This window comes from Oncorhynchus clarkii, chromosome 2 (genome assembly GCF_045791955.1).
Source record: "Oncorhynchus clarkii lewisi isolate Uvic-CL-2024 chromosome 2, UVic_Ocla_1.0, whole genome shotgun sequence".
Classification (NCBI taxonomy): domain Eukaryota; kingdom Metazoa; phylum Chordata; class Actinopteri; order Salmoniformes; family Salmonidae; genus Oncorhynchus; species Oncorhynchus clarkii.
Window position 1 is genome coordinate 56,858,118 of NC_092148.1, and position 15,807 is coordinate 56,873,924.

Consider the following 15,807-nt stretch of genomic DNA (forward strand, 5'->3'; position numbering starts at 1 on the left):
CTGGGAAGAGAGGACGCACAATCAGGGGTGGACCAGACCAGACAGGAAACTGTGGATCGGGAGAGAGAAGAGAAGAATAAATAGTTGACTAAATACAACACATTTTGGAAATGGGATTGAGAAAAAAAAGCCAAGATCACCATTCTCTTCAAAGTGCTTGTTCTGGTCCAGTGCTAAGTGGCATCGCCTCATGGACAACCTGTCAACACAAACGTCACACATAATCCATATACTGTCAACACAAACATCATACATAATCCATATACTGCCAACACAAACATCATCATACATAATCAATATACTGCCAACACAAACATCATCATACATAATCAATATACTGTCAACACAAATGTCACCATACATAATCAATATACTGTCAACACAAACGTCACCATACATAATCAATATACTGTCAACACAAACGTCACCATACATAATCAATATACTGTCAACACAAACGTCACCATACATAATTAATATACTGTCATCACAAACATCAATATACATAATCCATATACTGTCAACACAAACATCATCATACATAATCCATATACTGTCAACACAAACATCATACATAATCCATATACTGTCAACACAAACATCACCATACATAATCAATATACTGTCAACACAAACATCATACATAATCCATATACTGTCAACACAAAGATCATACATAATCCATATACTGTCAACACAAACATCATACATAATCAATATATATATATATATATAATCAACCTGTATACTGTCAACCTGTCACATGTTATCTATGCTAAAGGAACAGAGATCAACACTTAGTGACACAGAAAGGATCCCTCCCAGAACCAGGACAAGGCAGGTACCTGTTGAAGCTGGGCTCCCGAGTGGTGCAGTGTTCTAAGGCACTGTGTCTCAGTGCTAGATGGGTAACTACAGACACTCTGGTTCAAAGCCAGGCTGTTTCACAACTGGCTGTGATTGTGGTGCACAATTGTCTGGTGTAGGCTGTCATTGTAAATGAAAGTTTGTTCATAACTGACTTGCCAAGTAAAATAAAAAAACATCTAAAGGCTTTCTACTAGATGTTGGAACATTACTGCAGGGACTTGCTTCCATTCAAACAGAAGAGCATTGGTGAGGTCAGGCAATGATGTTGGGTGATTAGGCCTGGCTTGCAGTCAGTGTTCCAATTCATCCCAAAAGTGTTCGATGGGGTTGAGGTCAGGGTTCTGTGCAGGACTGTTTCCACAAAGTTGGAAGCACAGAATTGTCTATAATGTCAGTGTATGCTGTAAAAGTATGGTCATATTATGGACCATGAATGCATAACATTTGAGTCTATCATGTCAGCTCCCCAATTTTGCATGGGGAAGCTGCTACCGCGAGATGGCAGTGTGTGCGAGGGGCATAGACGTTGGGGATCTCTTTTGACTCTAGGTTGAATGAAGTGCAAGGGAATTGTTATGATTGTCACATGGTTTTGCATCCAGTGGGTAGGCCTATGCTTAGTGGAACTATAAAAATATCATGAGTCATTATAGAATGATGGGCTTAATTTGGGCCGGATTCTGCTGGATTCTCTCAGTTTTGGACTGTTTCGTTCCGAAACCCATTTGCCAAATGCCTTGTCTCGTGGCATGAATTTTTTTCACTTTTTGCAATGTAAAAATTTTAATAAAAGCAATCAGAGATCATTCAAATGGACTCCTCTGTAATTCACCTGCCCCTTATAAAACGTCATGTGAAAGCGTGCCGGATATTCTAATGTTGGGCCAGCCCGGTTTTATGGTTTGCACAACATTGTAGCCTATATAGACCGACGCTTGGACATTGCTGTTGTGAGAGGGAGAAGCGTGCCTGTATCTCTCACAGAACTAAAATGACATGAACTTTATATGATCTCTATCCCTCTCTCGGCTCTGATAGACATGAGCCTCCAACTCTCACCTCTCCAGTGTTGTACTTCATTTATTTCCTCATAGAATCATAGCCGCAGGAAGTGTGCTGGAGGTGCTGCAGCATCCCTGGTAAATTGAAAGACATTTGCCAAGTTATGTGTGTTCAGAAATAAATTAAATCATTCAGAATACTACGCCAAGAGCAAGTCTATAATATAACCATAGAGGATAAAGCTATAGTTTATAAAAAATGTCTAGCTGTGGATTGTGTGTAGCTCAATCACAAGGCAAGCCTACAGTCAGGAATGCGTGAGTGAACAGCATGCAGCCAAAACAGGCCTTTTGCAATGCTTCAAATACAATCAAATACAACAGGTTGGAAAGCAAATGGCTCCTGCTGAAAAGAGAAGACTAATCTGTTACTAGGCTGCCAAGTTATCAACTTCCAAATAAGCCTATTGAGTGAGCGGCACTGTTTTACAAAGTGAATTAAGAACTACAGTCGTGGCCAAAAGTTTTGAGAATGACACATATATTAATTTCCACAAAGTTTCCTGCTTCAGTGTCTTTAGATATTTTTGTCAGATGTTACTATGGAATACTGAAGTATAATTACAAGCATTTCATAAGTGTCAAAGGCTTTTATTGACAATTAAATGAAGTTGATGCAAAGAGTCAATAGTTACCTGGTTTGTTTGATATTAATAGTTTGGGATTAATACTTAACAAATAGCACATTTCTGTTCTGTTTAATTTTGTGTTTCTTAAAAGCACTATCTTTAGTGATGAACTGTATTTTTGTAAATATTAAAGACTAACTTATTAAGTTTGTCTTGTATTACTATGGGATGCTCAGCATCTTGAATATTAACATGGAATGAAGAAATCAGCATTTAATGAATATTTTATTTACAGATTTTTTTTCCAGTTAGGAGTAAAACAAACATTCTGAAAACAATATTACATGTTAAAGCATTTATGGTTGTGTGTAGCTGACTAACCTTCAATGTGTGTTAATATACAATGTATGGTCTAATAAATGTTTTGTTTTTGAGATTTGTATTGATCATTCAAAAACACTTTCCAAAAACACATTCAAAAACACTTTTAGTCAGTCTACAAAATGTTGCTACACAATAGCAACCCACACAATATTAAAATGACGAGTATTTTATTGTTATGGAGTGTTAGTCGTTTTATCCAATGCTCAGACAGTCCCTTTTCAATCATGCCTCACAACACTGACCCTCATCTTCCCACTGGGCACAGACGTCATTTCAACTTCTAGTTTTGGTTTACATTTGGTTGAGTTGTCAACTAACATGAATTCAATGTGAAATCAACAAAAAATGTTACCATGCCGTTGGATTTAGGTAAAACGTTGGATAAAAAAAAAGACTCAGTTGCCTTATGTTGATGACTTTTTTCCAATCCAATCAGTTTCCACGTTGATTCAACATCATGTATCATTTTTTGTTGAAATGATGTGGAGACAACGTTGATTCAACCAGTTTTTGCCCAGTGGTTTCTCTCAGTCTTTCATCCTCTCAGGGGTCAGAGGTCATAGTGTGTCTGTGCAGACTCATTGGCTGTATCAAAGTCACACGTTTCTTGCATGGCTCTTTCTCTATGGTAACTCCTGTTTCCCTGTCCCACTGCTGCGATGATGATCTGTCTAATGCCGTGCCCGTGCTCTCTGGTGCCTCCTCTTCCTGTTTGCAGCCCCGGGACATGAGCTCCTCCATGGGGGAGCGGCCGCTGTGGGCCTCCTTCTCCTTACAGTTCCTCCACTTCATCCTCCGGTTCTGGAACCAGATCTTCACCTACAGTAGACACACAGGTCAGTGAGAGGTTCAGACTGAGGTGCCATTCATTTTGTTTAGTCAAATCTAAGTCTATGATACAGCAGAGAGCATGATCTATTTGATCTACTTGCAATTATCACAGTAGTGAAAGCCGTACTGTAATAGCATTTTAAGATGAGGAACACTTACAATAGAAGTGACTCTAGATATTTACTAAATCTAGGCTGGAGCACCCAAATAATTTGTGTTTGCATGCAATGAAGAGGCGAGATGAGAAGGTCTATAATGTAGCATGGGATGTAAAAGGAGGTTGTTATGGGCACCGACCTAGACAGGAGTTATATGGTATCCTACCTGACACTCCTTCAGGCTGAGATCTGCTGCCAGTTTGTTCCTGTCTGTCTTGCTGATGTACTTCTGTCTCTTGAACGTTTTCTCCAGCTCCTTCCTCTGTTCCTCAGAGAACACCGCCCTCCTCAGGATCCCTCGCCGGGATTTGGGGCTCGTATCTGGGGACCACATGGGAATGTTGGCTCCCTCTGGAAGGTCAGAGGTCAAAATCATTCATATTAATGTTTTTATTCCTTCTAATAATAACCTGAAGGGGAAATGGCACAGGGTTATGGATGAGTTAACTCATTTGCATTGACGTATATTCTCTGTTGCAGGAAGGCAATGGCACATTGCACTACTAGAGACAAGTACCTATTATTGAATATGGAAATGGGTCTAACTTAAATAAGGTCAATAACAAGCATGCATTTGATTAAGAAAATAAATGTATTATATTTCCATATCAAGCGGACCGAATGAGAAAATCATCCAAATAATAAATGGGGAAATGATCTGCAGCATCATTCTGGTTTATCATGTCCAGTCCAGTCCAAAGCACTGAATTTCTCCTCATACTGATGATAAAAGGCAGACTCACTCATCCACTAAATGGCTCACTTCCTGACTCACTATCTACATGGATTGTGCCCATCTACTGTAGCCAATCTTATACACGCTTACTCTCCACTTGCGTCAATCTGTCTAATTTAACAAAATGGGGGTGACTAAAGAGAGAATGGAGACCCGTTTTCACCGGGGAGAAAGGGATTTGGTGAACTCTGAGGAGCAATCCCACGCTGCCTCACTCACAGGTGCACGCACAACAAAAGTCAAGTGGAACAATTGACCAAATACCATTGAGCAATGCCTTTTTAATCTGTACGACAAATCTGCACACAGACCACCTCGGGGGAGCGAGTAACTGGTTTAGACATGCTCCTCAGGCCTCCATTGGGCCTCAATGGCTTCCACTTAAACGGACGATTAACAGGTCACTCCCGGGGGCTACGTGTGTGTCTGCCCCCTTGGTCTGAGCTCACAACCCTGAGGGACCCACCACAAAAGAGACTGTTCGTTGAAAGGACACTACTCTTGCTGGCTCAGCGCTCCTCACTAAATCTTTTCTCTTGCAGGTATGGGCCCGGTTCTATGGGAAGATGAGCTCGAATAAGTCTATAAAAGTCACTTTCATTGAGTTCTTTATGTCCCATTAAGGGAACTTTAAATGGGCAGGAATGAGAGTGAGGTGACAGGAGAAAGGAGGGAGTCGGGAAACTGGGTTCTTTGGCCACACAAAGGGTGAGGGGGCTGTTCCCGGGCACAGCCCCCTTTCTGCAGAGGAATGGCTGTGTTTTCTGTGTTTTTGTGCTTCGCAGAATTCATTGCTGCGGGGAAAAATTGCAGCGGGGTCGCGTGTGGATGGTGGAGTGAAAGTGCCGATTGGTCACGGCCGGGCATGGCATTGTCCTGTTGCTGGGCACTGTGGGAAAGTGTCAGCCCACTAAGAGGGACCAGGGGGTATTTACTGAGGGATGCTATTTGCTGCCTCACTTGTCAGAAGTCACAGGACTTAGCAACTAGCATCACAACCCTGACAGAAGTTAGGATAAATCGATATTGTCCACATAATGAGACTTTCCCTATGAAAAGGTTCATACAGACTTCACAACCAATGCAATTACATAATATAATTCAGATTCATATTCCAGGGGATATAGATTCTGGTTTGATGTGCATTTTTCAGATAATCAGCTACAGGAAATCATCTTAAGAGCCTCATTATAAACACAAACAATCCCCTCCTTTGGCAAGGATCATAAACAGTTTCCTCACACTGGACCAATTATCACAGTAGGATCAACTATCAGCCAAACGTTCCTTTTTGCTGAGTCTGAGCTCAATGCCACTGAGAGGCAATAAAAATGTCACACAGAGACCAATAACAGACTGTTACAGTGGCATCTCATTGATCATTACAGTCCTAATCTGACCGAGACAAAATGTTTATTAACTCTGCATATTTGAGTGAGTCGGTGTGTGTATCTATATGAGTGCAAATGGGGGCCTCTACGCCCCCCCCCCCCCCCCCCCCCCCACACACACACACCACCGCTCCATAACCTCCTCCCCACCCCACCCTCTGGGTCTAAATAGCTGTGAATGGTCATGAATAGCAGTGCAGAGAGTTGAGTGGAGAATTAGCTCCCTGGCATTGCATCAGTAATTAGCCGTAGAGAATATGGGAGACCCTGCTGTTAATGCTTAGAGAGGAGCTGAGGCATCGCTGATGAAGCATGAAACACTCACCGGAGAAGACAGACGGAGGGCTGGACCCACCACAGCACACTGCTGCCAGTAGATACTGAGGGCCTCGTAGAAACACACTGCTCAACAGGCCTGTAGAGAGGAGGGAGGGAGGGAGATTCGTGAAATTACACTGTAAATGTACAATAAATGCTGGCAGGTGAAAATCCATGAATGAACTGCGGTGGAAGTATATTTTTCTGCTAAACCATCCACTCAGTGTAAAAACAATTACATACATCATGTTTTGAGTAGCCAAATGATTATCGTCTGGAAATGAAATGTATTAAAAATAAATGAATGGCTGTAGTGAAATGAAATGTGGTAGAACATATCAGCATCTGGTTATACGGTCATTAAAGGGGCAGTCTGTAGTTTGCTACATCCATTTTTGGACTTGTAAATTAATGATACACGCTCAATGATTCTTTAAGAATATTATATATGTCTCATGAGCTTAGTTCAACTGTTGTACCCCATCAGAAAACAAAATATAAGCTTGTTTAAGTCAAATCTTTGTAAACAAAGCACTATATAGCCTCAATAAATGGTTAAAACTATGATTTGATAGCATGGAAGGTTAGTTCTTGCATCCATAGCTCTGTCTAGGAATTTGAGAGTGGTTACATTTCTCCAGACCTATCCCTCAGCTATTTACCAAAACAAGGGTGGGGACATTTCTTTGTTTTTGTTTCAACTGTTGATTACCGTTTTAATATTCTACTTTGACTGTGAATAATACAATGTTTTACGTGTGTAGTGCTATGTTATGTCTTATTTCTTAGAAAAGGTCTTAAACATGAGCATTCTTCTGTAAACGTTTTGATGAATACAATTTCTAATGTTTTAGAATTATATTTAGAAAAAAATAAAGCAAATTAAGAAAAAGCCAGTACAGTGTATACATTTTTATCTGATATTATGTTCAGAAAAATAAATATTATATCTGAACTGAACGCATGAAAGAAAAATAACGTGCATTTTCCCCAAGTGTGGTTTCAAATGTCTACAGGCTAGATCTCACAATCAATAATATGATAGAATAGCACGCATAATACTCATCATGATGTTTTGTATCATATGAGGCTTTTACCTGAGTGTGACCGAGGAGGGAGCCCCCTGTCTTTGACTCGTTTACAGTTCTGACTCTGGCCCTCGTAGACAACATGCTGAGGGCCCCAGGTTCTCCTGTGGTGGCCGGTCAGTGGACCCCTGAAGAACCCACCTGTTGGTCCATCTGAGTTGGGCGAGGATGAGGACGAGGATGGCCCCGCCGAGCGCAGCAGATTGTCGATGAGGAAGCTCTTCCCTGATCTCCCAAAGCCTGGGTGAGTAGGTGAAACTGCCGCCATATTCATGGTCTTCTTCCCGCTCTGCTTCTGCCCTGCGATCATCCCCTTCATGTGACCCTAAGGAAAGCGCCCTCACTCACCTCACAGCACAGCAGTCACAGGGCCAAGTAACACAAGTGACTCCAGTCTGAGCTATAATCCCTCCAAGACTAACCAGGGCCAACTTCATTAAAGTCCCAGGAAAACAAAAGTTCTCTCTAAACTCTCTTCTTCTCTGCTCTCCTTCTCTTCTCCAGGGTCTGCAGTTTGCTCCGGGGCTGCCGTGCGATTGGCTAAGAGGCTCTAATGTGATTCTCAATTCAGATAAGACTGGGTCCGTTCTGGAGTGGCAGAAGGTGTGTCCGTCTCCATTCATTATGTCAACTTGCCTATTAAATGATAGACACCCGAGACAATGGACTGCTGGCCAAAGTTTAACGTGGACCAAATGTATTTCTCAGTCTTGCAGTAAATAGTTTTCTATTTTCTGCAGCCACCTTCAGAGCACCCATTGTGTCCCATAGAAAGGCATGGAGGCAATTAAATAGTTGCAGCTTCGTTCACACAGTGCACAATAATAGTATTTGGTTTGGTCTGATCTAGGTCACCGTTTGTGTTAAGTTTGTTGCGCGATGACCAACTAGAAAAAAAGCTAATGCCCACATAGAATGTGATTCTGCACATTGCGTTCTCATTAATACATTTTTCAAAAGTCAATAATTGTATAATTATTCTGATGGTGTAATACTGTCCAAGTGTGACATAGAACTGAAATATCCAAGACATTTAAATGAAAAAAAATGTCCCCTTTGTTTTCTAGTCAAATGTCAGACTCATCAGGTCATTCATATTCAACTTCTGACTCCATGAACTCAAACCAATTAATACCTCTTTCAGATTGCCTCAGTAATGGCCTAAGTGCTATTCTCCAGCCACTTCCCTCCTCTTTTCAGTGACTATTTGGACCACTCCACTATGGCTTGTCACTCACATATTTGACAGGCCTATTGGTTCCTGCTTAAGATAGAAAATTACTCTGCCCCCAATTGCCAGATTCTGTCTGTTTTAAAAAGACTTACCGTCCAGCTTGACAGAAATATGCACAAAGCTGATACAGTACTGTATGTGAAGGATCTACAGCAGTTAACGCCAGGTTCTGATGTGGACGGAAGGGAGAGACTTGGTAAGAGATCAAAACTATAGACTCCACTCCTACTGTACTGTGGAGTTGAAATATCAAAGATCAAATGAAGTGGTTATGTAAGAAGAATTAGACAAGCGGCTGCAGTTTATCACTGTATATAATATTGCGACGAATTCAGGAGTAGCCAAACTGGGACTCAAACCCAGACCTGTTGTTATACATTCATTGAATTTCAGAGGCACAGTTGAAGCCTACAGACACACAAACACAGTGAGGTTGCGTGTGGTATATATTAGCCAATGGGTGGCTGGCGTCACGTGTAACCATGTAACCCTGATCTGACTGCTCCTGCTAATGATACTCAGCCTCATAATAGAGGAGCTGGGGAAAAGGAGGCCGACTGAAATGAAACAACATTGGGGGACAGTAAACAAGCATGTCCGGGCAGGGCGAGGGGGGGGGGTGCACGGTTCGGGGGACACCTCATGCTGGGCATGGAAATTGCTCCAGACAGCCGGGCCCATTGTCTGGCCACCAGGGAGCAAAAGGTTGCTTGTAATCAAATTTGAGGTTTTATATTCACCAGACTAGTTTAGAAAGCGACTGTGGTGTCTCGTGTGAGGGGTGTTAGTGGGCTCAGGCTGTGCTATCTACCTCTGTGTGTACCTAATGCGGGTTTACATGCTCCACATGGGCTGCTGTTTGTGATACAGCCATAGGCTATTGTCTGGTGCGGAAGGGAGCCATTTGTTCATGACACAGTGAAGCATAGGCTGAGCCACAGGCAGCAGTGTGAGACAATTAATCTCCACATAAATGGATACTGCAAAAGCAAAGTATTACCTTCATAAAGCACACTGCAGCGCTTCGGATAATGGCTGCAAGAGGAGTGCTATGCTGTTTGTGTAAGAGAGGTGTCATTTGAGAAGCTGGTGATGTAACGTGTATGTTTCTTTGGCTTGTTCCATTTCCATTTCAGCTCTGTACCAAAGAGGGTTATTTCCTTGATGATTTTGACTACGCTTATAAACAAACGGATTGTGCATGGCTTGTAATCTTGTAAGACTTGATATTTGGTATGAAAAGCATCGTTAGGATGCACAACTTGTTAGCGGGCCAGATTCCGTAGGTGGCATTCCAAGGGAGGGAGGTATAATTGAGCCATTGGGAATGCAGTTCTTGAAAATACCCTGAAAGCAAGTTCATGTGAATTTATTTGATGTCCATTCTACTTTCTATTGGAGGGAAAAAAGTGGGGTCCCCCATTCAGAGCTCCACAATGGTCCTGTTGAGATCCAGCACTGTGCAGACCAGCTGAGGTCCTTTCTGTCCCTGGCCTCTTAAAAAGATACCGGGCCATTACACACTCAATTGATATTCCACCACTCGAACTTAATATCATGAATGGAGGGCCAGACTCTATGAATCAGAAGACAATGCGCTTAGCTTAGCAGCAAACTGGCACTTTGTGTGGTGTCTGTGGCAGCAGCGAGGAAGTGTCTAATGTGAGGCTCACAATTGTGCTTCTATAGAGTTCTAATGAGCTTCAGCGTGGAGGATGAATGGTCAAGCCCATTCAGAGCCAGCTCTGTGCACACCCACACAATGGAACCCAGATGAGGGGAGGCAGGCAGGCACTGCACTGCAGGAACACTGCCAAGCAAAGCTATGACAGTCTGTAATATATAGCAAGACAACGAGAAAGAGATATATCAAATATAACCCCACTCTGAATACCCAGTGGGCACACCACGTTATTTCAACGGGGATAATTGGGTAATATCTGGTTGAGACGTTGATCAATGACATTACAACCTATATTCACCCACTCAAACAGGTGTTAGAGTTAGATTAATTTAGATAAAAGTTGGACACATGTTCAGTATGTTCTCACTATGCTTTCAACCATCTAAAAAGCACAGCCAAATTCCAGTACAAAAAAAAACAATGTCTGATTTTTGGTTTAGTTGTCACCCAAATGTCTGTCACCGCGCCTTCAACCATTTAAGAGCAAAGTTCAAATGGGAATACAATGTCTGATGTTTAGTTTATTTATACAACAGATGAATGTGTTGTCACTGTCCTTCATCTAATAGCAGAACCAAATGACCCGGATTCCAGTTGAGATTACATTAAAAGTACACGGTTACATAAGAAGATATTTATAGTTACAGTAATGTCAAATTAATGACTTATATGCTGATTTCACGTCTCCAGCTCAACCAAAAATCAAAGACAAAAATAGGACTAAATCAAATCCAACTTGAAATGTGCTTTAAATAAAGTTTGATGTGATTTAGTCCTGTTCTTTAACTTACATTCTTGGTTGAGATGGAGACGTAAATCCAACATATCAATTATTAATATGTAGACAAACTGGAATTAAAGACAGACTAAGTCAGTTGCACAGATGGAACTATCCAGGCAGATGTTTCAAATGTTGACATTTGTCTGTGTTGACAACCACAAGCAATATCATTAAATATCATTACATTTGAAATCAACCAGAGCTTGAAACCCTAGCCCTATTGTGTTGTCTATTTTTAGATGAATTCTGTGTTGAATTGAAACAAAAGCTGTTGATGACTTCCCAAATGCTATACAAAATAGCATCATTGATAATATATGAGTGAGAAAGTATGGTCACATTTCATTTGCTCTGTTATACCTACCCTTTGGAATGACTTTGCAACAGTGAATCTGTTTCGTTTTTAAGTGGTGATCTCTCAATGGTCACTCTCAAGATAGCTCATTGGTAGTAGTCAGGGACAAATATAATATCAGGGCTGGGCTCAGTTAAAACCTGAATGGGAGACCAGATGGTATCTGTAGATACAGTAGATCAATTCTCCAGTAGGAGGACCTGCCCAGCCTATTGCTGGTGATCTGAAAGTCACAATTTCAACATATTTTATGCAAGGTTTGTCTATGTTGAAATTTGGTTACCATAATGACATAATCCTTTGGTTGAAATGTCACCCTCAAAACAACAGTTGATTACTTTTTTCAAATCCAATGTATTCCCCGCGTAAATTCCTCATCACAATATGTTGACAAAGGACATTGAAACAACGTTTATTCAACCACTTTGTGCCTAGTAGGTAAATACTGAAATGTGTGGTTTCATTGTTTTGACTGAATTGAATGTACATATAATTAGCGTTACTGTGTGTGTGTGTGTGTGTGTGTGTGTGTGCCTATCTGCTGTAACCCCATAGAAGAGTCATAATAGTTTGTAGGCCAAACTGTTCGGACGCTACAGACGATTTTGTGAGAGTACCAATTTTCAGGATGTCTCATGGTCTGACAAATATTGCTTGCGTGTGTGTGTCTGTGTGTGCGTGTCTGTGTGTGCGTGTCTGTGTGTCGTCTATCTGCTGTAGTCCCAGAACGTCCCAATGACATAAGGCTCATGTCTCCTCAGACTCTCATGACTGTCATTCACGAGTCTAAGGACCGGACATCATCGTCACAGCCGCTGAAGCATTCCGCTTCACAATCACCATAATTAAGTCTGTATCCAGTGGGTTTCTCCAACTGAATGGGGTAAAAATGTATGGAAGTTGGAATAAAGACACCGGGGAAATCAATCGACTCAATGCTCTGAAGACATTCACCCTTCAAGAAAAGAACACAACCACCAGTATTATTGTTAAATGGCTTCTTAGTGATTATGAAGGAACATCTTAACCCCAGAATTGCTCACATCAGAAAGCGTTTTGCTACAGCGGTTCATTGCAGCAGTACAGTATGGTGCTCCCCTCACATAGGGAAGAGTAGGAAGCCACTGAACGTGGTTTGGGAACCATTGCAATGGACTCCGTAGTCTTTGGGGAGACGTATCGAGACCACATCGCCCTCCTCCAGCTCTAAAGACAATGTATTAGACACACGTGCATCCTATCCATTAGAATCATACATAGAATTATTCAGAACGTTCTGATTATTGTGGTGGAGGAAAACGGTCATATAATGTATAGTGTGGTAATCATGGGCTGTACATCTGAAGTAGTATACTTTTTTCACTGGTGCTGTGAAGATGCTTGCAGTTGGGTTGTAGGTCATGCCAGTGTTGAAGACTCTACTGTATACCAATATTAATTATTGAATGGTCCTACTTGTCCTAAATTAGCCCAACTAGCAGAGAAGGCCACCTTTGGTCTGACTGGGCTCTCTGCCTTTAGCTCCTCCACCTCCCTCTCACTGACTGTGACTCTGGCCTTCAAGGCTGTGTTCCCACTCTCACTGGCTGTCACTCTGGCCTCCATAGCTGACAGTTCATCAGCTTGGGCTGCATTTCCTGTCTTCAGCTCCTCCACATCCTCCTTGGTCAGCCTAAGCTAAAGTCGTTGCTCCTCCGCCTGGTCCTCACTGTCCTTCAGTCTGGCTTCCGTGTTCCTCAGCTCTGTTCTCCATTCCACCACCATGTCTCTTAGTTCTTTCAGCTCGGTCCAGATGTCAGGGGTTGTAGTTGTCCGGCTGCATGTCTGTTTGCAAGTCGTCTCTGTAGCTTTAGTCCGTTGGCTCTCGATGAAACTCTCTCTGATCCCTCTGCTCTCTCCCTGAGCCCATAATCCAGACAGACAGATTAGCAACACCCGCAGATCTACAGCACCCCTTATTCTAAAACAACACCGATGTGGTCTATGAGCCGCAGTCCCCTTCTTGATGTGCACTCAGAAGGTAGTGAGCCAACACGTAAGCTGTAATGTATTCTGATAAAGTGAAACACTGGGTGAGCTGCAGACCTCATAGCAGAGTGTTTGAATCTGACAGTGCATAAAGCTGTGGGAGAACTCAACCCATTATTTGTTTGATGTTCTCTCCATCTCCAGTCTGCACATGTTAGCCCTGGGTTTACAGCTTTTGTGGAGTAGGTATACACTCCCGCCCGTATTTATTTGGAGAGTGAAGCTACGTTTTTTGATTTGGCTCTATACTACAGCATTTTGGAATTGAGATCAAATGTTTCATGAGGCGACAGTACCTTTAATTTGAATGTAAATACAAAATTTAAAAATCAATATCTGTTTTACTGTTTAAAAATGAAAGCCCTTTACGTATCTAGTCCCCCCTCATTTGAAGAAGTCATAAGTATTTGGCCAAATCCACTTAACCTCTACTGCACACATTTTGGTTTTAAATGGAAAAACAATTACATATGATTTTTTGGAAGATAAAGTCTTTCTGATTGTAGATCCAGAATAGCCAAAGGAGGTGATAGCTGGGAGCCATGATTGTACAAAAACAATACTTGAATTTATTACGGATGCAGGGTTTCAGGATACATGGCTTGTCTCTTTAGCACCAACATTCAGGATACAAAAACGGACAAAAATGACAGCGAGTCTAAAGCTCAGCCCCTCAATGGGGTTCCTGCTGCAGCTAAGACAAGGCCTAAATGCTAAACAGCATAACAAGGAATTACCCCTTTCCAGCTCTAAACAGAACCTAACGCTCTCCTTATTGGGAATAGCCTAAATCAACTGCCTATACATACGGGACAAAACAAACAAACTGCTATGGAGCACATTGCAAAATGGTGTTCAACCTGAGCACAGCATATGTACCTTTGCTCCTCGAACCCGCCCACACTTATTAACCAATGAGAAAGAGCATTTCATTAGAATAACTTTACGTTGTTTATTAGACCAGGTAACACTATGGAAAACATGATTTAAGTTCATTGCATTCATTTGTTTAAATGACCATATTTAGTCAAGTAAACTTTAGTTTAAAAGACAGAGCTACATCAAATAGAGCATGATTAGAACTACTACTCAGGGAGACTGAAAGCATGGCTGAATTGCACGCTGGTTATCTAACTCAACACACCTTGCTTAAACCTGAGCAACCAATACGGTAGCAAACAGTTAAGGTCAGGAACATCTACACTGGTAGATAGCTATGCATTGCAATCGACTAGTGCACTTGATCCAAACCCCACATGTGTATACTGTACCTTTACTATTAACTTCATTAAAAATACAAATGAAATACCTTTTAAAATGGCGATGAGACTAAGGCTGCCTCATCAGACTGATAATGTAGCAATAATATAAAGGGTCACTTTTACCCACACACCCAGTGTGTTGCCTCAACACTGTGCCATCAGGTTACTGAAACACCAGTGAAAATTTGATATTTTCAGGAAACATTTATTAAGTGAAATATAATAGAAACAAGCACTGTTTTCATAAACAGCCTACCTGGTTAAATAAAGGTGCATTTTTTTATAAAAAAATAAGGAAATACAAGTTGGGGGCATAAACTAGTATTTCACTGCCTCTCAAACCTGATTCTTCCTCGCTGTCACTGTCCTCCAGCTCACTGTCCTCCAGCTCACTGTCCTCACTATCAGAGGGTGATCCTAACTGCTCCATTGGGATCCTTTCGCCCATAGAATGTCGCTGTGTCCATTGCATGTGAATGTCAGTGGATATTTTGGCAAAGATATTGACCAAGCCATCATTTTACATCAAATTACATGTCCATCATTGAGAATGACATTGCCCTAAAACTGAACTGAATTTTACAACGTTGCCCTGAGCCAACAAAAAAGCTGACTAACTGCACAACATTGTCCTGAGGCAACAGGAAAACGACATTTTTGAAATATATATTAAATCAAATATGCTTCTTTAGAGCAATGTATCTTACCCTTCACTCACACCATGCGCTTATGTTGCTCTGCTTCCTGAAAGAAGGTCCCATCCCTTAATTGATACATCATACCAACTTCTGCACCTCATTGGATTGTTTAAAGACATGTCATCACATATTGTCATGTGTAGGATTTTTTTTTAAATAATATGGGGTTGTGTGAGGAGTAAACAGGTTTTCTGTTACCTGATGGCAACGATGTGCAGTAGAGGGTTAAAGTAGTCAGAAATATAGTATTTGGCCCATATTCCGAGCCCGCAATGACTACATCAATCAAGCTTGTGACTCAACAAACTCGTTGGATGTGTTTTATTCTTAGGTTTACACTCTCTCTAAACTGAAAAACT

At 41.5% G+C, this 15,807-nt stretch overlaps 1 protein-coding gene and 1 pseudogene across 1 annotated transcript; both read right to left on the minus strand.

The window, feature by feature from the left end:
* Positions 1 to 2,796: 2,796 nt before the first annotated feature.
* LOC139381670 (homeobox protein DBX2-like) lies at positions 2,797 to 7,716 on the minus strand. Its single transcript, XM_071125358.1, has 4 exons — positions 7,416 to 7,716; positions 6,326 to 6,415; positions 4,040 to 4,224; positions 2,797 to 3,703 (listed from the first exon to the last, which is right to left on the minus strand). The coding sequence occupies exons 1-4, from the start codon at positions 7,714 to 7,716 to the stop codon at positions 3,428 to 3,430; spliced, it is 852 nt and encodes a 283-aa protein (XP_070981459.1). The 3' UTR covers positions 2,797 to 3,427.
* Positions 7,717 to 12,559: 4,843 nt separating this feature from the next.
* On the minus strand, positions 12,560 to 15,180 carry LOC139377683 (uncharacterized; annotated as a pseudogene).
* Between the last annotated feature and the right edge of the window lie 627 nt (positions 15,181 to 15,807).

Excerpts from the sequence above, each read along its gene's own strand:
- LOC139381670 (XM_071125358.1), bottom strand. The coding sequence starts at position 7,716 with ATGATCGCAGGGCAGAAGCAGAGCGGGAAGAAGACCATGAATATGGCG. Across the intron at positions 6,416-7,415 it reads CCCTCCTCGGTCACACTCAG|GCCTGTTGAGCAGTGTGTTT; the intron begins GTAAAAGCCTCA and ends TCCTCTCTACAG. Across the intron at positions 3,704-4,039 it reads TCAGCCTGAAGGAGTGTCAG|GTGAAGATCTGGTTCCAGAA; the intron begins GTAGGATACCAT and ends TGTCTACTGTAG.